Below are 24,041 nucleotides of genomic sequence, written 5' to 3' on the forward strand. Positions count from 1 at the left end.
CTGCTGTTGCTCAGAGCTCGCACTCTTGAGCGAGCTCTTAACCAACTGAGCCATTCGGCCGGCCCCTTATGTATTTTAAATCGTTAATAACAGTCACATGGTCCACAATGCCCAAAAGTTTTGTAGCTTATGTAGTTCATCTTTACAGGGGTATATAGTATAAAATTCACCTCTACCGTTTTTCTTCTGTCACAATTTCCCCTTTCTGGAGCCAACCGGGTTATCAGTTTTGTATATATTTATAATTATTCAAGCTACCTCATCTTTTTAACATTTTCCTATCATTTCATCATATAGTTTAACTCCTCCCCTCTTGATGGGCATTGAGGTCATTGTCGTTTTTACTATTACAAAAGTTACCCTTGTCATTTACTCTTGTGAGCAGGGCAGAGGAGAAGGAGGGAGCTTTTTTGGGTTGATTCTTACCTTCTTGTACCTCTGAGGGTTGGGGCACCTGGCTTCTCTCCTGAAATGGGCACCCCTTTTCTGGCCTTGGGTGGGTTTGTTCCCCACCCCATCCCAGTGCAAGCCGTTTTAGGTCCCTTTTGGGATGGACCTTAGACATCTCTGATGGTTTTGAGTATGTCACCCAAGGATCTCTTTGTCTCAGAGAGCAGTGATAACTACCATGTGGACACATGGTCATGTGAATCAGAGGGCACCCCAGTGGGCAAAACCCAATGCGTCTGTTTCTCATTTTCTCCTGAAAACAGCGTTAGGCGGGCTCTGGTCTCATCCTGGCTCCTCGCAGAAAATAGAGCCTCGGGCAGAGACACCACTGCCTTAGATCCACACAGCTGGTGAACTGGGCCTTAGACCCTGGGATTCTGCGTTGGGTCCCGACAGAGCCACCAGAACTAGTACTGACATGGACGCTCAGGCCACCTGGCTGTCCTCAGTGAGCCTTGAGGGCAGACTGAGGAGCCTGGGTTTCCCAGCCGTCTTCATCCCTGCAGCAGCAGCAGCTGCACCCCAGGGCGGTGTGGCTCAGGGCATGTCCCCTCCTGACCCTGCTTGGGGACCACCTTTCTGCTCTCACAACTGTTCTCCCTGCCCCAACCACTTCCTCTCTGGTAGACAGATCCCTTCTCCTGGCTCGACCCTGAGTACCCCTCCTCCCAGGGCTCTGGGTAGGGTTCCCCCACTTACATGCATGTCACCTTGAGAGCCTCTGAGCCTGTTTCTTCACCTGTGAAATGGAGTGGACTGTAGTTACTGCTGAGAGGTTGGCGAGGCTCAGATAAGCTAATGTATTAAAGTGCACAGTGCCCACTCGGCAGTGGCGGGGGGCAGCAAGCCCTTCCCATTGAGGAAATGTCCCCACAGACACTCAGCCAGCCTGGCCCCATGCCCTAGGGGCTCAAAGTCCTCCTCCCAGCACCTTGCCTGTTGCCTCCCTCAGGGGTAATGTTCTGGGGAACACACTGAGCCAGCATGGTGACTTAGTCCTGTTTTCTCTCTTTTTTTGTCTTTTCTAGGTTTGGTAAGAGTGATTCATTTTCGTCCCCTCTGCCACCCAGGAGCCATGTTTGTGTTGCTGTCCCCATCGGGGGTGGAGTTCTTTGACCCTCTATTAGTCCACTTGGCCTTTCCATAGCCCAAAAGCAGAGGTTCTGGGAACTGCCTCAGGGAGTAGCTCTAGGACAGGTGGCCTGCAGATGACACGGTGGCCTCAGCCCAGCCAACAGCATCTCTTTGTGAAGCAGAGACCTTGGGAATGTCACAGCTCATGGGCAGTCCCCCACAGGGGGCCCTCTTGCCTTGCCCTCCCCACAGGGGACTCTGGCAGCGAGTGTTTACCTGCTGGGCTGCTGTGGGAACACCGCACTCCCAGGAGGTGTAGGTGGACATTAGCCATCCACAGACGCCAGCTGACTTCTCAGGACCCTTCTCTGCAGAAGAGGGACCTCTCTGGAGGCAGGAATGCGCCTCTGCTCTGAATGAGGCCCTCAGAGATTGGAAGGGCAAATGCCCCCTTGGGAGGGAAGGATGGAGCCCAGACGGCCCTGACCACCTTTCTGACCCCTCCACCTCTGGGTCAGGAACAGGTTCTTGCATGTGGCTCTGCCCTGGGGCTTCTCTCTCCTGAGTCAAAGCAGAGAGAAACGGCGTGCCTGTGGAGTACGCTTTTAATTGTCTCGGTGGAAACGCAGAGACGTTTGCCTGAGCAAAATAGCAGTTTATTTTCGCTGTATCCTGAGCTGGCTAAACAGAGTGATGAGGTTGTCAGTTGGGCCTTAGAGGTGAGAAGAGATCAGTGACGGTGCGGAAATGGAGCTGGCTGCGGGACTGCCAGGGTGAGGAAGGAGGGGAGCTGCATTTCCCTCTCCCCACGGTCTTCACAGAGCCTTGGAGGAGAAGCTAGCACCTCCGTCCCCAGGACTACCTGGCCCTATCATCTCCCCGGTTGCTGCGATAATGAGAGGCCGTACCAGTGAGGCTGCTTCCCCAGCTTGCCAGGAAGGCAGGACTAGGCCTTCAGGGCCAGTCTTTTGTCTAAGAAACAGTCGACGCCTGGCACGTGTGCTACCTCAGCTCCCTCCTATGCAATGCCTATGACAGACAACAACTCAATCACAGGTTGTGCTCAGAGATAGATGGTTGAACGCTCATTTCCCCACAGTCTGTCTGACTCTTAGGTTGACAACCTAAACTTTGTAGACCCATGCGCTTTGATGGCCTTGGCTGCTGACAGTGGTGGGGTGGGCCCCAGGAGGGAGCTGGGACAAGTCAGCCCCAGGGCACACATACCAGAGAGAGCTGCAGGGGGTATAATTGTGGGTTCCCAGTCATCAGTGGGGCAGCAAAGGGCCTTTTGGCCCTGATCGACCTCTCCTTGGGGTGGGAGGAGGAATCAGTACCTCCAACATGCTCTTCTCCTTGTGGTTGGGTATGTGGTACTTGTCTCTAAGTGAACTAGCACTTACTGAGCACCAGCTGTGTGCCAGGCCAGCACGCGGGTCCCAGGGAGGGTGCAGTGGGCTCCTGGGGGGTAGAGGGTGCTGCTGACTCGGAGGACACGAGATGGCCACAGATCCCTCAAGCACTGTGTTTCTGACCTTTCTGGGTCACAGGTCTCTGATACTTGGATAACAGTCTAGACCCCATTTCCAGGGAAAAGCCCACAGCATTCTGCTTACCCAGTCCAGAGGGCTCCCAGACCCCCTGGAGCCCATTCATGGGCTCAGTGGAGAACCCCTGGGAGGAGGGAAACAGTGCTGAGCATGGGCAGAAGCGGGGTAGGGAGGAGGGGCTGCAGAGGCCGAGGAGGGGAGGGAGGAAGTTGGACATGTGGGCTGCCCGTGGATGGAGGGCTTGTTTCCAGATGCTCCTCCACTGCCGACCTGTGATGCCTGTTGTTTGGGGGGAAGCCCAGGATTAGGAGAGGGAGAGCCAGGGCACCCTCTAGGATGGCAGGCGGAGGGGACGTCTCCAAAGTGAGACTTCCCCAGAGGCTCAGACTGAGTGCCAGGTGGGACTGGGCCATGTGGGAGCATGGTAAAGCGCCACCTTGTCCTCACTCTACCCGCCAAGATGTGCAGCGGTCACTGTCAGCAAAGTTCTCAGGGTGCTGGATGTGCCACATGGCTAACCAGCCTCAAACCTTCTGCCACAGGCCAGACAACTTCTACCCACTTCACAAGAAGTGCCCAGAATTAACCACTCACAAACAGGTGATCTGTGGGTTCATCCATGAGAGAGTGCAAGAGGTAGAGGTTGGAGGTGAACTCTCCCCTCACCTTTGCTTTACCTTCTGCCTCTCACGCCTGCCTTCCACCGTAACTAGAAACCACACAGGGACAGTTTTTAAACCGTCTGCAGAGGCCAGGCAGTAACACTCATTGCAGAAGCAGGCCACGCATGGCTGCCCTGTAGGTCTAGCCTGTCCCGTCCGTGTGGATAGGTGCAGGTTAAGGTACATTTCCCTGCCAGTCAGTAAGTCTCTATGCCCGTCTAGCCTGTGATCTCTGGAAAGGGATCAGACCTCCCTCAGCCTGCCCGACCTGGCTTCTTTCCCCGCAGATCTCCCGCACGGATCCCCACAGATGGTACGGAGGGACATCGGGCTCTCGGTGACACACAGGTAGGTCCAGCCGGGCGGGGTTGGGAGGGGGCACAGCTGGATATGGAACCCACACGTGCCGGAGCTCTCACTGAGGAGTCGCTCTTCATCATAGTGGAGTCTGTCCTGACCCCTGTTTCTCAGTACTCTTTGCCTCTGATCTGTCTCTATCACCTCTGTGGACACAGCGCTGCACCCACCTGGAGCCCCTGTGTGTCACCTGTGGCCACAGGGACTTGCTGGGGCCTCCGCTGTGCCTCCTTTGGTCTCTTCCTCAGTCTGCTGAGGGAAAACACGGGTCACAGTCCCTTGGAGGAGGAGCCAGGAGCTTCTCCTGAGTGCAGCTGGATGTCTTGTGGATCCTACAACTGGCCACACACCAGAGCCCATGAAGCTTGAAACTCCAGACTCCCGAGCCCCGTCCCTGAGGTTGGGGATCTAGGTTTCCAACAACTTGCAGCGACGGGCGCTCATACGTGTTGGTGTGGACTGATGCAGGCCCACGACATGCACTGTGCAGAATGCTTGGCCTCAGCGCTCATGCAGCTGGTGTGTGCTACCAACAACAGGTCCGGCTGGCGTCTAGTCACGCAGACAACCAGCAGGACGGTGCCTTGGGTTCCTGTGCTTTTGTGAACACAACAGGGCATGCTTAGCGAGAGCTTTGCATCTTGCCAGGGCCTGTCATTGCCCCCTGGAGTGTGAGCTGCACTCCAGCCTGAGTGGGAGCCTGAGTGGGAGGCCAGCCTGGAATTCTCACCCAGAGGGGGAGCCCTGGAGAGGGTGGAGTAATTTGCCTGAGGTCACACTGCCATGAAGACAGTGCTCAAGCCTGCTGGCTGGGGCGTGGGCACCTCTGTTTGAAGCCTTGTCAGGGCTGGGGTGCCTGTACCTGAGACCCTGGGGAGAGCGTCCCAGCACCATAGTGAGGCCCTGAATGGAGGTCTAAGCGCCTCCCTCGCCCCTACCCAAGGTGCCGGTGTGATCTTCCCAGGGCCGAGAAAGCGCTGCTGAGAGCACGACCTTTCAAGTGGGGTGGGGAACTCCGCTCCTGCCCCATGAGCGGCATGCCTGTCAGCAGTCACCTCTCCGAGCCTCAGTTTCTTCCTTTGCAAATGGAACTTTCTCTGAGTCATGTCATGAGGCTAAAATGTGATGTGCATCTGAGCGTCACATGTCCCGCCGTGGGGAGCACTTGGTGTTAGCCCCTGGCTCTCGCCTGAGAGAGGCCAGCGTTATCCAGGGGACCCCAGGATCAGCAGGCTATCCGTTTTGTTCTTGTCTTGGCTGCACTTGGTTTCACAGAGGGTTTGAGGCCGCGGCAGCTTGTCCCCCATGCTGCCCCCCAAGCAAGGCAGCAGCACCCCTCTTGTCTAGCATTGCCAGGCGGCCTATCCCACCCTGCCCCGGTTCTGGGCTTGGTTAGGTGATGTCACAGTCACACCCTCTTGGTTTTTAAACCCATGATCCAGACCCGTCTCAACAAGAAGGTCTACAGGATTTTGGTCTAATCGTGGCAGAAAAAACTGTCCCATGACCCGTCCCTGGTCCCTGAAGGCCTTTACCCCGCCCCCACCCACCTCCCCAGCATCTGCCCCTTCTCATGCCCAGACCTATCATTTCAGCCTACTTTCAGGATTTCCTTGTGGAGGTCACCTCAGATACCACTGAACTGCTCCTCTTCCCCCTGGTGTTGACATGAGAGAAGGTTAAAGCCCGGAAAGAGTGTGGGTCCCAGGGAGGCAGGATCGGGACTCCTTAAAACACACTCACTCCAGGGAGGTGGGTGCCACTGAACTGCTCCTCTTCCCCCTGGTGTTGACATGAGAGAAGGTTAAAGCCCGGAAAGAGTGTGGGTCCCAGGGAGGCAGGATTGGGACTCCTTAAAACACACTCACTCCAGGGAGGTGGGTGCCTTTGTCCCCCCCCCCCCCCCCCCCGGGAGCTCCCATCTTGGCTTGGTGGAGATAGTAACATTTGCACGCCTCCTCCACATTCCCGGCACCACACAATCACACACACAGCATAGCGCGTGTGTGATCTTCCCCAGGTCGCTGAGAGGTGAGCGTGTTGGCCCCCATTGCAGACGGCTCCGAGGCACCTGAGCCAGTAGTCAGTAGGCTCCAGCCTGGCGGGGTCAGACCCCAGAGCTGTGCTTTCCCTTGCTGTCTGCCCCAGTGGTCTCATACAGAGAAGCCTCGCAGCTCTCAGTTCAGGAGCGTGGCGTCTTGCTTCTGCTGCACAGCCAGCAGCCCAACTGTGTGAGCTCAGGAAAGTCACCTAACCTCTCTGAGCTGGTTTCCTTGCCTGTGTACTAAGAAGCCTGGATTTGCCTAACTCCCAGGGGAGATTGCAAGAATCCAGTGAGCTAATGCTTTATGGATGCATTAAACACTGCTCCTCAAATGCTGTTGCGGTTGCTATTCATTCTGCTGTTACTATGAGGTATTGTGCTCTTAAAAATCTGTTTCTCCAAAACTGTGAGTTCTTTCTGCCCTTCGACATCATCTCCCTGTGGACTGGCCTTGGGCTCTTTCTCTGGAAGATAGGCCCACTCAACCCCATCCTTCTTTCCAATCTAGCTTGTGGTTTTTGTTTTTAAATTTTTAAATTTTGATTGGATTTGGATTGAAATACATGCATACATTCAAAATTCTTGAGGTGCAATAGGGTATACATACAGAAAAGTCCCCTCCTGCTCATGTCCCCAGCCCCCCAGTTCCCCTTGTAGGCAGATCTTGGCAGTTTCTCGTGTGTCCTTATAGAGATATTTTTATGCAAGCAAATACATATGTGGACTCTTCTGCCTCCTTTTTTAAATTTTCACACAAATACTGCATACGTTATATACGCTGTTCTATACTTTTCTTTTTTAAATCGAGGCACAATTTATACAGAGCTAAGAGTGCACAAGTGAATTTTGACATGTCTACACCTCCCGAGTGAAGATTCCCAGGGTTCCAGCCCCCAGAAAGCTATCTTGGGCTTTTCCCAGTCGCTAGCGCTGCCACCCAGAGGTTACTATTCACTTCTGTCATCCTAGATGAGCGTTTCTTATCCTTGAACTTCATAGAAATGGAATCATGTGGTATTGTACCTTTCTGCACTGACAGTGTAATTTGGAGATCATTCCATGTTTGCACAGAAAGAGCATCCTTGTTTTCTTTTCCGGCTGCCTGGTGCTCAGTTGCCGGGTTGGACCACGCTTTCTGCATGTAGTCTGTCACTGATACACCTAAACAGCGCCTGTCATTCCCAGTCTTTCACCGCTACAAACAGGCTGCAGAGCGTCATGTCGCCCATACATCCGTTGCCATCCATGGGAGTATCTGTTGGATACATTCCTAAGATGGGAATTGCTGGGTCAGAAGGTCTGCATACTTGTAATTTTGGTTGCCATTGCCAGATTGCCTACCCGAGAGCTGGAGTCAGTGACGCCCGCTTTGGGATTTTGACAATGATGGTTTTGTGGCTGGGAAATCTGAATGTGGTGGGAAAGGGGGGGACAGTGGTTCCTGGATGTCCCTGCCCACCCAGGGAGAGGGTGCCTGGGGCTCTGGGTTGAAACCGTGTTTCTTGGTTTCCCTGGAGCTGTGTGGTGACCCTTCGTCATTCAGGTCCTGGTCTCCCGGCCCATGTGAGCATTTTTCTGTGTTCTCCTGCAGGTTCTCCACCAAGTCCTGGCTGTCGCAGGTGTGCCACGTATGCCAGAAGAACATGATGTTCGGAGTGAAGTGCAAACATTGCAGGTGATGAGCGGAGGGCGAGGTGGGTGGGAGAGGGGAGCATACTTTCAGGACTGTTTAGTAACAGCCCCGCTACTTGATTCTTGGCCTCAGGACGAGTCAAGAGTTCAATGGGTTCCCATAAACCTGCTATTCGTGTTTCCATTCAGCACACCAAGGAGTGATCAGCCCCCCTCTAGGGAGATTAAAGGAAGCATCAAGCAAGGCAATCCCAGAAGAAGGGGATATTTGAGGTGGGCTGTGAAGGACGAATAGAAGTTTGCCAGGTAGACCAAGGAGGGAAGTGAATTTCCGGCCAAGGGAGCATCTTGTCCAAAGGCAGAGAGGAACGGGAAGGCTATTCTGGAAACTCTAAGGAGTGCTGATATTTGCCTTACATTTTAGCATTCAAGGGATGGGAACCAGGGACAGGCAATGGTAAAAACAGAGAGATGGCTCATGGTACTTACAGAAGGAAAGAATGTAGATTCTGTACACATCCAGCTTTCCGTTTTCATACCGTTGTGGTTTCTGGTAGGAGAGAAGGACCGGGATGGGTAGTGTGGTGCGATCAGTTTGTCCCCTTCTGTCTCGCTGCCCTCACCCAGCAGAAGGTGGGCCTGGAGTCTTTGCTGCCTCCCGCTTTGCCCCTGCATTGCTGTGTGACTCGGGGCAAGGCACTCACCCTTTCTGGGCCCCATTTTTGTCATTTGTACACCTGGGAAGATTATTCCAGGTCTCTTTGTCCATCAGGATTGCCCCAAGAATCTGAGCGAGTATGTGTAAAAGCGTTTGGGTTCCTGACAGCCTGTAGGGATCGGGCCTTCCTACATGTCAGCGGGATAAATTGTGTTTTCCCGATGACTCTCCTGACCACCGAGGAGATGCCAGAGTTTTCTCACCAGCCTAGGTCTGCTGTGGCTCCTGGCCATGTGGCTTTAAATTGGGGATCTCCAGCTCCCTTTCAAGTAATACCTTTCGTGTGGAGATGGTGATCCCTGAGCCCCGTGCTCGCCTGCAATTGCAGTGTAGGGTTGGTTGGGCCCCAAATGTCAGCCCATTTGATCAGTGAGAACCCGAGACACAGTGCAGCAGGCAGGACCGAAACGAGAGCTCAGCTCTTTCCATTCCTGGCCCAGCCCTGCTGACCCTCTGACCACAAGGCCCATGCTGGAATGTCGTGGGTGGGGCTGCCCTGCATCCCTGGGATACTTGGGTGATACAGACATTCTCCTTTTAATTCATCTTTTTTTGTGAGTTCAGATTCCTCTGGGGCTTTCTGAATGTGGGTGGAAGGTTTTTTTTGTCTAGAAAAGAGAAACAGACATGTGACCCACATGTGCCCCGGGAGCCCTGTCTGGCCCTCCGTGCACTGACCCTGCCTTTTTTTTTACCAGGTTGAAGTGTCATAACAAGTGTACAAAAGAAGCCCCCGCCTGTAGAATATCCTTCCTTCCAAGTGAGTGTTTGTTCTGCCCTTTCTCTCCTCTGCCTTCTGAATTGGGGGTGAATCTTTATCTTGATCTGTTCCCTGCTGATGGTTTCCCCCTCTCTTTTAAACAGTATCTAGGCTTCGGAGGACAGAATCTGTCCCTTCGGACATCAACAACCCGGTGGACAGAGCAGCCGAACCCCATTTTGGAACCCTCCCCAAAGCACTGACAAAAAAGGTACGCTGGACAATGGCCCGAGGTTCCTGTGCCTCTGCCAGGAGAACCCCCACCCTGGATTCCTCTCTGTAAAGCACCCCTAATGTGGAAGTCTAGCATGACAACACAGCCCAGATCCCTGGCCAGAGGGCGGCTTTCACGGATCCTGTCTTTAGCCATTTAGCAGACTTCACATTTACATATGTCGAGATCACAGTGATGTGCCTATAGCCCCCGCCCCCTTTTTGAGCTAATACAGTAAAACCTTGGATTGCGAGTAACTTTATTTGAGAGTGTTCTGCAAGACTAGCAAACATTTCTAATACATTTTAACGTGGTAAATGAGCGATGTCTTGCGATACAAATGGTTTGTTTCTGGAATGAATTATGCTCGCAAACCAAGGTATTACTGTATTTCACTGAGTTGGGAACTTTTTCCATTGGTGTTTCCTTTGACCCTCACAATAGTGCTAAAAGGCACAGACTGCCATTACCTCCATTTTACAGATGAGGAAACTGAGTACTGGGTCCCCTGTGAGCGAGAGGCAGGCCCAGCTCCTGAGCCTGGGCCTTAGTCACAGTGCAGCAAACGTGCCCTCGAAAGGAACGCATGAAAGTGTATTTCTTTCTATAGCCTAGGGTCGATCCTCTCTGCTAATGCAGGCAGGCGTCCTCTGCAACTAGATAGACTCTCCAAGGCCTGCGTGTCCCAGGAGGGTCTACAGACCTGTCACGGGCTCCCGTGCACAGGTGTGCATGGTGTCTGCAAGGTGCCCATACAGATGGCTTTGGACAGCTGCCCCCATCCTGGTGACCATGAAATGGGTGGCCTCCCCCAGGCCTCTGTGTTTTAAGTGTGTTGTGTCCCAGCCCCAGGCCAGGGCTTAGCATATAATTGTCTCCCTACTAAGGGCCGTGTGACCGGCAGCTCCATGACCGTGGCTGGCCTTCAGTGGGTCGGGCCAACCTGGGTAGAGGTTTAGGTAGAGACAAGAGAAGCAAGTGGTGTGGCCAGATAACACTGGGGGCCCTGAAGATACAGCTAGGGCTCCCCGGGAAAGTCCAGGCCACCTCTCGTTGTCCAACAAAGGAAGCCAGCTGCTCCAGACCTGATGTCTCCTATGTTCCCTCTGCCTGAAACACCCTCCCCAGCATTTATACCACTGAAACCCTCAGGGAGGCCTGGACATGGCCTAAGGCACAGGGCCCCTGGCTGTGTCACTTCCTTCCCAGCATTCCCCCGACCTGACGTTGCACCGTGCAGTCAGTCACCTGTTGCTGTCCGTCTCCCCGGTCGGGGTGCTCTGGAGGGCAGAGCCATGTTGTCCTCCCGCCGGGTCCCTGATGCCTACGTGGGTGCCTGGCACACAATACACAGTAGGGGAAATGTTTGTGCTGAACGTTGAGCAAATGAACAACCCCGTGAAGGCAGCAGCTGACACCCTTGTTTTATAGACAACACAGTGTGGCTCAGCAAGGTGATTTGTCCAGGGTCATGCAGGTGCTGAGTGGAGGAGCTGGGCTGCAGCCTGCCTCATAGCCACTCCCCCTGCCCTGGCTTGCCTGGCCCAGACAAGGAGAGAGGGTCTGGGGCCTTGGAGTGAGATCCAGCGTAGTAAGTGCTCAGTGAATCCCAGTCCATCCCCCTCTTTAGCTTGACACCTAGTGGTGGTGGCGGTCCCTGGGCAGCGAGGCCCACTGTACAGAGTCCACTGTGCATCCCAGAGCTTTTAGGGCCTGCATGAAAAAAACCTGTTCAACTTAGTATTTAACCCAATGTGGCCCCAACTTTTTGGACCAAGGAATTCCTCCCCCACCCGCTGTTATTTGGGTCTGGGAAACTCTGGTCCAGGGTCATAGAATCAGTCCCCCTGTAGCCCGCTCTCAGGTGGTCCTTTGGCCGTGCGACGGCTCAAACCACTGGGTGGTTCTAGCCAGCAGGTCTGCAAAAGAGTGGAGGGAGCACTTATTAGGCACCTGCTGTGTACTACATACTAAACAAGTACTCTTCAGAGGCTGAATTTAATTCATTAAAACACCCTGCTGTGTGCTGGCTCAGAGCCAGGCGCTGGGTGTATGATGAGCAGACATGGTCCTTGCCCTCACACGACACACAATAGTGGGCGAGACATTCTTCAGAAAACCACCCAAGACGCAGTTGACACACCGCAGTTTGAGTGCCTTGATGAAAAGAGCTGGGCGCTACGGGAGGATCAGGAGGGGCACGGCCCCAGCCAGGGCTCAGGAGAGGCTTCTGGGAGGAAAGTATGTTGGAGCTGAAATGAGAAGGATTAGCAGGGCTCCTCTGGGGGGTGGGCGGTGAGGCGAGGGTCTCTGTGCCATCTTTCCCTCAAATATTAGACCAGTAAAATGTCAGGATGCCCTAGGCTGACCTCCTCGTGTGTACACGGGGAAGGGAGGGCCCCAGCGTGGGACGTGGGAGGCAGGCTGGGCAGGGCAGTGACACTTCCTGCATCTCTGGTCCTGCAGGAGCACCCTCCAGCCATGAACCACCTGGACTCCAGCAGCAACCCGTCCTCCACCACGTCCTCCACGCCCTCCTCGCCGGCCCCCTTCCCGACGTCGTCCAACCCATCCAGTGCCACCACGCCCCCCAACCCCTCGCCGGGCCAGCGAGACAGCAGGTTCAACTTCCCAGGTATCGCACCTCTGGTTTTCTTCAGGCCCTCAGGGGTGGAGTTGGGTGCCCCTTCTTAGCACACCCTAGCAGGCCCAAGGTCAGACACTGCCGCCACTGAGAGTACTTGCTGGGAGCCAGGCGCTGTACCTAGCTCAATTTTATTGCCATATTTAAGCTGGATAACAGCTGGATGCTGTTATTGTACCCATGTTACAGACAGGAACACTGAGGTACAGAGAGGAAGTGGCTTGCCCTGAGTTGCACAGCCTGTAACTGGCAGAGCCAGGATCAAAGCCAGGTCTGTCTGCTTTGAAGCCTGCATTCTTGACATAATCCCCATGCTGCCCTCCTGCACATGGCTGGCTTCTCCTAGACACTGCTTACTCACTCAGGGCTCCTGAGCTCCCAGGAAGCATGGCAGGCAACTCGGGGAGCTGGGGCAGGCCCAGCAGGCCCGGGAGAAGGGATTTGGGGGCCTCTGTCACTTACCTGCTTTGTGATCTGGACAAACTACTTAAATGGGAGCCTTTGTTTTCTTTTCCATAAAACAAGAGACTACCTGAGGTTGGAATTCGGTATCCTCAGTGTTCAGATAAGGACAGAGTCCCACAGGCGCATGCATGCTGGATTAGACCTGACCAGAGCTGACCTCTCACTCCGCTATAGCTGCGGCTGCCGTGGGGTCTAAAAGGCCAGGATCCCCACTTCGCGGCCAAGCCTGGGGCTGTCCGCTCTCCCCGGGGAACGGAACGAAGCCCACTTGCCCATATGAGAGCTGAGCCTCCGCGTGCCTGGCAGCTCCTAGCAGTAGATCTCGTCCTAAAATTTATTTCATGTGGCAGCCTGGAGGAAGGAACGGTGGCTGCGGTGGTCCGGTTTGCTCCCAGCCCAGTCACAAGCCCACTGCCAGCTTCAGCCCATGGAATCCAAATCAGGCCCTACCTGTCACTGGCCCCTGGGGCTCCAGGCCCAGGAGGACAGAGGTACAGCTCTTCTTGTGCCAGGGGACCCCCAGCTGGGGCCACACACAGCCAGCAGGAGGCTGGGCAACGCTTTGGGCCCATCTCAGCAGGGTTCCAGGGACTTCGTTTGGGGATGGTGTGACACAGATTTTGTGGGAATCTGTTTTCTCTTTTGCTGTCCCTGCGCCTTAACACGCACGTGGCTGGGCGTCTCTGAATGTTAATGCATTGTCCCCATCATACCCCTCCCTTCCCTGCGATGGAGCGATGGCCTGTTTGATTAGCCTCTTCTCCCATTCTGTTCTGTCATTAATATGCTCTGAAACTGGGCCTTTTGCTAAACCTTCTAGCTTGGGTTTTTCTAAAAGGAAGGGCCTGCTTGAAAAAACAACAGCCACAGAAAAAGTCCTTTTTGTGATGTCAGCCAGAGCTTCTCAGCTTTCCCTGATGCCCCTGCACAGAGCCCTCACCCTCTCCAGAATCTGTTCTCTCTCTGGTCATGGCAATGCCCAGGGCTGGGCTGGCCTGAAGCTGGGGAAGAATCTCCTACTGTCCACCCTGTCTCTACTGCGTGGGAACATTCCAGCTTATCCTCCAGGATAAACCTGGGCACAGGTTATTTATACCCCATTTTACAAACAATAACCGACTTTCCAAGGTCTCAGAGCCTCGTAAGTGGCAGAGCTGGGGTTAGAAGTATGCTATGTCAGCGTCCAGATCCCCAGAACGTCCCCTTCAATCATCCTTAAAAGAGACTTTTTTTTCCTCTGGATGGTGAGGTCTAGTCACTGAAGCCTCCACACCTCCAGGTGTGAATGTGGGGCTGAGGGAAAGACCATTCTTCTGTACACAGATGGTTAAACGTTTTCAGAATCACCGTTTTTCTCACCACTGTATTCTGCCCTCCTGGGCTCATACGCATTTCACAGAGAAGCGGGCCTGAACGTGAACGGAACTGGCCAGGGCTCTGCAGCAAGGGGGCTTTAGAGACTGGGTTTCCGGACCCCAGTCCTTCACTTCTGGGGGCTCCAGCCAGCACCCATTTTCTCCTAGCTTTTTTTCTCCTTCCTGCATTGATCATCCTGTCCTGGCCGAGCTCACCTGGGTGGGGCAGGGCAGGGCTGGTGGAGCAGGCCTGCCCCAGCCCATAACCAGCCCCTCCCTCCCAAGCCTATGCCTGTGTCCCTCCCCCTTCACTGCATTTGCTATTCTGTGTGTGACTCACCTCCTCTTCTGTTTAAAGCTGCCTACTTCATTCATCATAGACAGCAGTTTATCTTCCCAGGTGAGTGCTTTGCATGGTTCCACTAACTGCCCCTTGTCGTGACCCCTCTGTCCAACCCACCTGGGTGTCCTCTCCCTGGGCACCTTGGAGGTGCTTGAGTCTCACACCCACCTATTTTGAGAGCTGACTATCTGTTGAGGTTTGCCAAGGGAGCGGGTGAGTAGTAGCCTTGAGGCTGGGGCCTCACAGGGGCAATAACTTGCTAGGAGAGTCCTTGGCACCCGTCCTGCCCACCCTTTTGCCCAGAGACTACAGGCAACTTGTCCAGGGTCACACATCCAGGAGATGGCAGAAATACGATTTGCATAATGGGCAGAGAGGACTTTTTGCTGATGCCTTATGAGCATCTGTCATGATCTCTTCCTCTGTACAATGACAAGAAAACGGCTCCTCTATCTTACAGAAGAGGAAGCTAGTATGGGAAGGTCTGCAGGCTTCCCTTACTCCGTGGAGTACACTTTCCAGAGCCTTGTCGCACAGTGCCATCTGCTGGCCATCATTTGGAAATGCCTCCTTGATGCAGAAAGCTTAAAGGAAAAACTTTAAATTCAGTAAGACAATCAATCTCATTGATTCCCTGACACAAAAATTGTTTTTGCACACCTTACAATGTGCCAACCTTTGCATTTGACCATATTCCTGCCCGTAAGGAGTTTATATGATTAGTACTTATTTCTCAAGCTGAAGGTGACAAGCATTATAAGGAATCTGCAACTTTAATTCTTAATTTAGCCATATGAAGGTTTTGCGTGTTTTAGGCAAAGACTGTAACTAATTGCTTTTTGTTTGTTTTTTTACTGGGTTAAACAGGCCTGTCCTGAAGTCATGGCGTTTTGGTTAGTCCAGGCTTTTCTATTCCCCAGCCCAGCTCTTTTAGGGGAGTGACTTGGAGTGTTTGTCAGTTCTTGCAGTCATGTGCAAGCAGGCTGGGGTCCTGGTTTCAGACCCCTTTTTGCTTTGATTTCCCTCCAAGAGCCTCCCAGGTTACTACCCTAGGATGGCGTACAGGGGAGTACATGGAAGCATCAGAAAAACATGGTTCTTCTCCCAGAAGGGAAGCCAGTATGGGAAGGTCTGCAGGCTTCAGAACCCCAGAAGGGCTGGTCTTGCTCTGAAGATTTTTGTGGGGGAGGGGAGGAAAATATATTTCTATGAAAACAAACATGGACACGCTTTTGGAACAGAATGCAAAGTATGTTCTCAATATTTAAGGAAAAGTATGAGGCTTCAGAGACATTCTGCCCTCCCACCTGGGGTGCAATTTCTTCTTGAACCCCCACCCCCACTTTCCACCCCCACCCCTCTCACAGACACCACACACACACACACACACACACACACACACACACACACTGCTGTCTTTTTCTTTTTCTTTTGTGGAAACATTTGAGCCATGTTGGATGGGTAGAAATGTCAGGCCACTCTGACAGTCTGTGGACATGATACAGGGGTGTCTGGAGGAGGCCTTGGCAGAAGCTTCCAGGGTCCAGGATTTCCCAGCAACTCTGCACAGGGTGTTGGGTGCCTGTGTGCGTTTCCCTGATAAGAAGGCCCACAGACACTATCAGAGTCTTCAAATCTGTGAGGTCCCTGAGATGTTGAGAACCTGTGGTTCAGATGACCCTCAGGGGTGGCTTTGGAGAAGGCTCTAGAGCAGCAGTTCTCAACCTTCCTAATGCTGCGACCCCTTAATACAGTTCCTCATGTTGTGGTGACCCCCAACCATAAAGTTATTTTCATTGCTACTCTATAACTAATTTTGCTACTGTTATGAATCGTGATGTAAATATCTTTTTGTTTTCCGATGGTCTTAGGCGACCCCTGTGAAAGGATCGTTCGACCCCCAAAGGAGTTGCGACCCACAGGTTGAGAACTGCTGCTCTAGAGGGAGCTTGAGGGAGGTTTGATGGCTGATGGGGGAGGCTGTTTGTCCTAGAAGGTGAAAGAGGCCACTGATTAGCCTGAGTCACTGCCTCCTCTAGTCTGTCTCCTTTTGTTGATAAAAGAGGAGGGAGCAAGGGACCCACCCAGCCCTGGGGCTGCCAGCCTCCCTGTGTGAGATTAGAGCAGAGAAGACAAAGAAGATGGCAGCAGCGGCATGAAGGGTTTGGTCACCCTAGGGTGACTAAAGGTGAAAACTGGGAACGCCCCAGGCTCGGTGCATCGCTGCACGATGGACTGTATTTCTTCCTCTGGCCTGAGAGCTGCTCCGCCGGTCCTCCAAGTCCGGAAGCCGAGGGGATGGGGTCTCTGGCTCCCACCAGAAATTCCCAGCAGTTGTGCCAGGCACCCGGTGTCACTAACAAGCTACCTGCGAGTCCTGCCTTCGGCCTGCTGGCCTGAGTGAAGGAGTCGCACTACTTGCAAGAGTTCACTACCAGCCCCTGCCTCCAAGCAGAGCAGGAGGGCCTGGCCCACATGTCCAGTAAACAGTAGCCCAGTTTGCCTTCACCCCTTGCTTATATGAGGCAGTTTGGCCACAGGGGAATGGTGTTAACGAAGCCTCAACCTCCATGTTCCGTTTTAAGAAAAGGACGAGTTGGCCTGAGTGGAAACGGCCTGGAGAACACGTGTCACCCTGTGAGGGGGTTGCTCGGGGAGAACCCACTTCCGTGCATGTAAGCACTGTCATTTGGGGGGAATGGGAAGGTAATCTCATGCTTTGTATTTGCTTTTTGTTTCCTCCAGATATTTCAGCATTTCCGCAGGCAGCCCCACTCCCCGATGCAGCGGACAGTACCCGGTAGGCATTCCTGTGCTGTGTCCCCTGTCTCCTCCGTGGGGACTTAAGAGAGCCACATCCCTGACCATCTCCCACCCCACCCCACTTTAAATCTCTGACCTCCCACTCCACACATTGTCATCCTTGTACCCGAGCCAGCCAGATGGCAACGTCCTTGGGCTAATTCACCCTTGGGTCAATGAGCTCAGCAGGAGGGTTTTATTAGCCTCCTATTGGTACAGTGAACATTGGATGGGACTGCAAACCTGGAGCTGTTGTGACCCAGGAGGAGGGGGCAAAGGGCACTCAGAGAAACCTACTAAAAAGAGCTCCTGTTTATAGAGCCCTTTCTCCATGTCAGGCTATACTGAGCACCTGACTCATGTTCACGAGTAGGTAATGAAGTAGGTGTCATCCTCAATCTACAGATGGGGAAGGTAGCTCAGAGAGGTTAAGATATTGCATAAAGTCACGCAGCTAGGATGCAACAGAACCAATCCTCGAGTAGAATTTCAAGTCCTGTGCTTGTAACTTGGAATCTCCACAGTGGTTGTCAGATCTGAAAGGGCCTTGGTGGTTACTGCCCCCTGCCCCCCCATTTCCCACCACCCTCAGGTGAAGGTGAAGGGAATTAGGGCCTGGTCCTCGGCCTCCTGACTGTTTCCACAACATTCAGGCTGCCTTACCCACAGCCAAGTGGGTCAAAGTACAGACCCAGGCCTGGCGGCCCTTTCTCAGCTTCACATGGGGGGGTCCCCTGCCCCAAGCTGAGAGCGGAGTAGCCCACCCTCAGGGTCTCTGTGACAAACCCTGTTTTACTCCTAGGCTCGATGACCAACCCAAAGCAGACGTGTTAGAGGATCACGAAGCAGAGGTGAGCCATAGGCTGTGCCTTCTCTCTCCTCTCTCTCTCTCTCTTCCCATTTCAGCACGTGTAGGGGCCTGGGCAGTGTGTAGGTGCCGGGCCCCAGCAAGGGCTGTCTCAGGTCCCTGCTGCAACAGATGTGGGCAGATGTGCACAGCTGTGCACAGCAGGGAAGACTGATGAAGAATGCTACAAAGCCAGCTTCCTTTTGCTTTTCTGTTTGGGAGGCTAAAATAAGCTCTTTAATGCCCATGGTTCCCACCCCCAGCCCAGAGAGGCCTGGGCCCCAGCCTGTGAGACTGCTTCAGTCTATCCGGAGTGGGGCCTCCCTCCATCCAGGGTAGGGCCAGGTATCTGTTGTCAAAGCTCCCCTGGTGATTCTGACTGTAGCCGGGCCAAGAACCACTGCCATGACCCTTGAACCGCAGTGTAAGCTGAGCCTGGCTCCCTGCAGTGCAGTGTGGCTTACAGCAGTGTTAGCAGACTGACTCCTGCCTAGAGGAGAGCCAGAAGCTGTTTACACAAAAGAATACCCAGAAAGAATAAACGTGGTTAAATTATTCATGCCAGGGGATGTTAACGCGCTTCCCTAGTGATTAGATGTCACTCATAGATAGACCTTGGGGTGTTAAGGAGAAGGAGGACCTCAGAGCCCAGCTAGGGGAAAGGGCCATTGTTTGGAGATGAGGACGCTGAAGCCCTATCCATGGTGCTAAGTGGCCTGCCTGCTGTCCCAGCAAGCCAGTGCAGAGCCGCACCTAGAACCTAGGCCTCCTGACCCCATGCTTGTCCTCCTCCCTTACCTGGCTGGGGCTCCGGGGAAGGGAGGTTGGCTGAGCCCAGATCTGCTGCCCTGCTCTATCCCTTCCTCCTGTCCTTCCAGGCCGAGGAGCCGGAGGCTGACAAGTCGGAGGCAGAAGACGACGAGGACGAGGTGGATGACTTGCCAAGCTCCCGCCGGCCCTGGCGGGGCCCCATCTCTCGCAAGGCCAGCCAGACCAGCGTGTACCTGCAGGAGTGGGACATCCCCTTTGAGCAGGTGGAGCTGGGCGAGCCCATCGGGCAGGGCCGCTGGGGCCGGGTGCACCGTGGCCGCTGGCACGGTGAGGTGGCCATCCGCCTGCTGGAAATGGATGGCCACAACCAGGACCACCTGAAGCTGTTCAAGAAAGAGGTGATGAACTATCGGCAGACGCGGCATGAGAACGTGGTACTCTTCATGGGGGCCTGCATGAACCCACCCCACCTGGCCATCATCACCAGGTAACCCAGGCCCTGGCCTCACTGCGGTGGCCGCCTCAGCCTCCCCTTCCCGGGTAGTCCCCTTATTTATGTGGATGCCCCAGAGGGCATGGAAGTTTTTGTTTTTAAATTTGTTTCTCAATTATAGTTGACATACATTATTATATTAGTTTCAGGTATACAACATAGTGTACATTTATATACCTTACGAAGTGATCACGGTTAAGTCTAGTACCCATCTGACACCATACATAGTTATTATAATATTGACTATATTCTCTGTGCTGTACATTTTTTTTTTTAGCTGAGCCATCCTGCCACCTGTTGGCAGTTCAGCGGCAGCTCAGCCCGGGCCGGGCATCGAACTGCTGATGCTCAGAGCTCACACTCTTAAGTGAGCTCTTAACCAACTGAGCCACTCAGCCGGCCCTGTGCTGTACATTTTATCCCATGACTGTTTTTTGTAACTGGCAATTTGTACTTCTTAATCCCTTTCACCTTTTTTGGAGGGCATGGAAGTTTTAATGTAGACAGGTACAAAGAAGGAAATACAAAATAGGGTATAATTTCCCCCATCATATAACTCCGTTGACATTAACAATAAATAAAATGATACCTAAGGAGAAAGAAAATTCAAATGTTCCAGAAAGGTACAAAGTAAAATCAGTCTGCTCCCACCCCAACTAGGTATGGATACTTTAAATAGTCCCTTATCATGCCTTCCATTAAAATAAAGAAGTTTGCATATGAGGTCATGCAGTTAAGTTCATGAACTCATCCTAGATAAAGTGCTACACACCTCATTGCTGAATATCACTATGGTCACCTTCGAAGTACTCCCCTTGGGAAGCTATGCACCGACGCCAGCGCCTAGTCCACCCTTCAAAGCAATTTTGGAACTCTTTTTCTGGAATGGCCATCAGAACTGTCGTCGTATTACCCTTGATGTCCTGAGTGGCATCAAAATGTCTTCCTTTCAATATTCCCTTTATCTTTGGGTAAAGAAAGAAGTCACTGGGGGCCAGATCAGGTGAGTAGGGAGGGTGTTCCAATACAGTTATTTCTTTACTGGCTAAAAACTCTCTCACAGACAGAGCCGTGTGAGCTGGTGCATTGTCGTGATGCAAGAGCCATGAATTGTGGGCAAAAAGTTCAGGTTGTTTTCGTCTAACTTTTTCGCACAGCCTTCTCAGCACTTCCAAATATTATAGTAAACTTGGCTGTTTGCCCATCTGGTACAAATTCATAATGAATAACCCCTCTGGTATCAAAAAAGGTCAGCAACACCGTTGCCACAAGTTCGCGAACTTAACTGTGCAACCTCATTCACTCATGTTTTTAGACTGTGTCTCGATTCCTTTATAAAAACACACAGCAAAGATCATACTGACTGACACCTTGCTTTCACTTGAGTGCAGGTCTGTCGTATTCTTTTTAACACCTGCACAGTAGTCCCATGATGTAGTTGAACCCAGCGGTGTGCTGGTACATGTTGGACAACCGGCTCCCAGGTGAGGGGGAGGGAAGCCCTAGGTGGTGGCACTGTCAGTTCCTGTGGTCTACTTACTCTCACCACAGTTAATTTCAAGCTACAGACATGATGTCACTTGAAATGGAGTGGAATTGGGAAGAGAATCTTACAACTGGGTTCTGGGTTTTCTCCCAAGCTGATGACGGGTCATCCCTTAATCTAACCAGTCCTCGTTGGCTGCACACTTTATCATAATGAGCATCCTCCTTTCTGTATCTTGGTGACCTTCTGTGAATACGTGTGCTGGGCTGGGTCAGAGGATGTGTATGGAATGTTTTGATTACACTGTCCATCTCCAGTCCAGAAAGTGTTCACCAGTTTCTTCTCCCACCATCAGTGTAGGAATGTCCCTTCCCCCCCAGCACCAGGGGGTATGAAACAGAAACATTTTTGCCCATGGCATTGAAAAAGTTGTTGTTGGGTGTTGACTACTAAAAGCAAGAAAAAACAACATGAGGTTAGTGAAGAAACTTTGGAATATACATGAAAGGTTTAGGGAGAAACTAAAAATCACATGAATCCCGTCAACCAAGAGAACCTTCATTAATATGCTGATGACACTCCCTGTAGCTGGACCTTGCCTGTGCTTTGAAAGAAGTTTCTACAAACATATCTGCTAAGTAAAAATTTCCATTTTGCTTGTTTATCAGAGCCATACGTAATCACCCATCAGAGCTTCTGAGCAGTGGGAGATCACCAGGTCATCACACCAAGGGGACAGAATTCCAAACCCAAAAGCACAACAGCATGATGCTTTAGAGCAGCGGTTCTCAACCTTCCTCATGCCGCGACCCCTTAATACAGTTCCTCATGTGTGGTGACCCCCAACCATAAAATTATTTTTGTTGCTACGTATAACTGTGATTTTGCTGCTGTTATGAATCGTAATGTAAATATCTTTATGTTTTCCCATGGTCTTAGGCGACCCCTGTGAAAGGGTTGTTCGACCCTCAAAGGGGTCGCCACCCACAGGTTGAGAACCGCTGCTTTAGAGAGTCAGCTTCACAACCCCCACATCCCACCCACAGCGCTGTCCATCAGTCCGTCGATCCCTCTCTCCTTCCCTCCCTCCCTCCCTCCCTCCCTCCATCCCTCCATCTCTCACCCACACAGTTCATAAAAGATCCGAATCTGCTTAAAGGGAATACATATAATAACATAACAAAACATTCATTAACAAAAGTTTAACGTGTTAGAATATGCTGAAGGTACTAGAACACAGATAAGAACCATCAGCCAATTTTGCAGACCCCTCGCTCCATTTTCAAAGTCTCTGATTCTCCTAGAATCTTATCTCCTTGGAAAGTTTCCCTAAAACCTAGCTCCTTCCTCAGGTGGCTTCAGTCACCTTCTCCCTGGAGCTAGAGAGTGAACCACATGTTCTCTCTGGGTCTTTCCTCACCCCAGGTTTTAGGGGTCGATGTAGATGGAGACACCAAACACAGGCCCCTTATCCGATCATCACTCTGACGCCTCTGACAGCCCCTTCCGCTCCTTGCCCCTCCTCGCACACTCCTTTATTGTAATAAAATCCCTTTGATCAGAAACTTACCGTGAGCCCCAGAGCCCCAGTGTTCCCCATTCATAACCCTAAAAGCCTCGATCCCTCCCCATCTGAATTCGAGTGGGCGTGTTTCTGCGTTGAACCCGCCCAGGGTGGGCTGCTTTGGATCACCAGGAACCTGGATGAACTGGGTTTCCTGTTCTAGGATGGGCAGGCCCCGGGACTCAGGAACGGGCTACATGCGACTATGTTTTTGTACATTCATGCCAGGCTCCAGGAGGAATGGGTAGAAGGCTTGGTTAAGAACAAGGATTCTAGCACCCACAGTCCAGGGGTTCGAGAGAGCCCTCCAGAGGCCAGGGGGCACAGCTTTCCCCAGGGCTCCTCCCGGGCTCCACAGGGACTGCGGTCAGGCTGCACTGGCCCCAGACCTCTGCCTGACCCCACCACTCTCGACAGCTTCTGCAAAGGGCGGACGTTACATTCATTTGTGAGGGACCCCAAGACATCTCTGGACATCAACAAGACCAGGCAGATTGCTCAGGAGATCATCAAGGTAAAGGGACATCTCCCTGCTCTGTCTGCTGGTGTCAGGGTGGTGGTGGCTGCTTTGTGTCTCCCCTTCACTTAGATGCCTCAAGAATGGGACCCCACCTCCTCCCCTCTGTCCATGTGTCATCAAATTGGAGCCGGCAGCTGGCCTCGGCCAGCAGGGATGGAATTGAATTGGTCAGGGAGGAGCGCAAGGCTTTAGAGACAGGTGGCCTGAGTTTGAATCCTGGCCATACCAGCTGTGTGACTTGGGGCAGGTCATTCTGAGCCTTGGCTTCCTCCCGTATAAAATGAGGATACCTACATAACCTCCCTCATTGGATTGATGCAAGGGTAACAGGATGATCCACGAAAAGCACTGGACACACGGCCAGCACTTGGTCTGATATGGGGAAGGGTAAAAGTTTCACGACAGGCCCTCAGGCCCAACCCAGGCAGCCTTTGTCTTTCCTTCCTCCTTTTAAAGTAAATAGTTCAATAAAAATGAAAGAAAAGCTTATTTGCTGCTTTATTTAGCAACAGGCCCAGATAAGATCTAGACTACTGCCTGGAGAGGGGTTCCTCTTTTCTTGTTTTTGTTGAAAAGCTTTCTCTTAGCAGCTCCCCCCATGTTCATGTCCCTTTCCTGTCTTGCTCCTTTCTCTTCTGCCTTTGCTCTGCCGTTTTTTCCTTTTTTCTCCCTCTCTCCTGCTTTCTGTGTATTTTGTGTGGATGTCCTTTGAAAGGAAAAGATACAAATCATGGTGACTTTTATGGCCAAACCAAGATTTGCATGTGACATTTCCATGTGACTGAGCTAACGAATTAAACTTTCGAATCCCCCCAAACCCAGATATCACGTTTATACCGTCATTGAGTCTGTCTCATTTCAGAGAAGTTGGAGAGAGCTGCAGAATGTCACACCTACGTCCTGTTGTCCCCAAACTTGCTAGGCCCTGCTCCCCACTCTGCTCTCCTCCGCCAAATGGTTTTCTCATTGTCCGAACACTGAGCCATCTGGAAGATTCCAGGGCAGAAGAGAAAAGTTCCTCAAAGGTTTCAGAGCTGCAGAGCCGGAAGCCGCCTCTGCTGGCGTTTTTGTTGTTTATTCTGCTGAGAAACTATCCCTCCCCCCTTCTGCTCGGAACTTCCAAGCCACTTCCTTTTGTGCTCATTTCTGATGTCTTGAGGTTCAAAATATGATAATAGGGGACGGACCTTTGGTTAGAGGGTTTTCCGTGTGAGGGCCACTCTGGACATACTGTGAAGTTATGAGGAGAGAGGAGAGTTTATATTCAGATCCTGATGCTATATCTTGTCT

At 52.4% G+C, this 24,041-nt stretch overlaps 1 protein-coding gene across 10 annotated transcripts in view; it reads left to right on the forward strand.

Annotated features, from left to right (window-relative positions):
- The window catches only part of KSR1 (kinase suppressor of ras 1), a 157,869-nt gene that overhangs the window by 116,725 nt on the left and 17,103 nt on the right, over positions 1-24,041 (forward strand). For 7 of the 10 annotated variants that reach the window (XM_019646995.1, XM_019647000.1, XM_019646998.1 and 4 more), the window contains 11 exons: positions 1,479-1,483; positions 4,024-4,084; positions 7,729-7,812; positions 9,186-9,247; positions 9,352-9,458; positions 11,928-12,096; positions 14,284-14,325; positions 17,014-17,068; positions 17,873-17,921; positions 18,796-19,175; positions 22,649-22,745. In XM_019646995.1, coding sequence (XP_019502540.1) covers positions 1,479-1,483; positions 4,024-4,084; positions 7,729-7,812; positions 9,186-9,247; positions 9,352-9,458; positions 11,928-12,096; positions 14,284-14,325; positions 17,014-17,068; positions 17,873-17,921; positions 18,796-19,175; positions 22,649-22,745 — 1,111 coding nt within the window. The remainder of the gene's footprint in view (positions 1-1,478; positions 1,484-4,023; positions 4,085-7,728; positions 7,813-9,185; positions 9,248-9,351; positions 9,459-11,927; positions 12,097-14,283; positions 14,326-17,013; positions 17,069-17,872; positions 17,922-18,795; positions 19,176-22,648; positions 22,746-24,041) is intronic. The other 3 variants (XM_019646996.1, XM_019646999.1, XM_019647005.1) reach the window with 2 other exon arrangements.

The sequence above is a fragment of the Hipposideros armiger genome, unplaced genomic scaffold, assembly GCF_001890085.2.
Source record: "Hipposideros armiger isolate ML-2016 unplaced genomic scaffold, ASM189008v1 scaffold_108, whole genome shotgun sequence".
Lineage (NCBI taxonomy): Eukaryota > Metazoa > Chordata > Mammalia > Chiroptera > Hipposideridae > Hipposideros > Hipposideros armiger.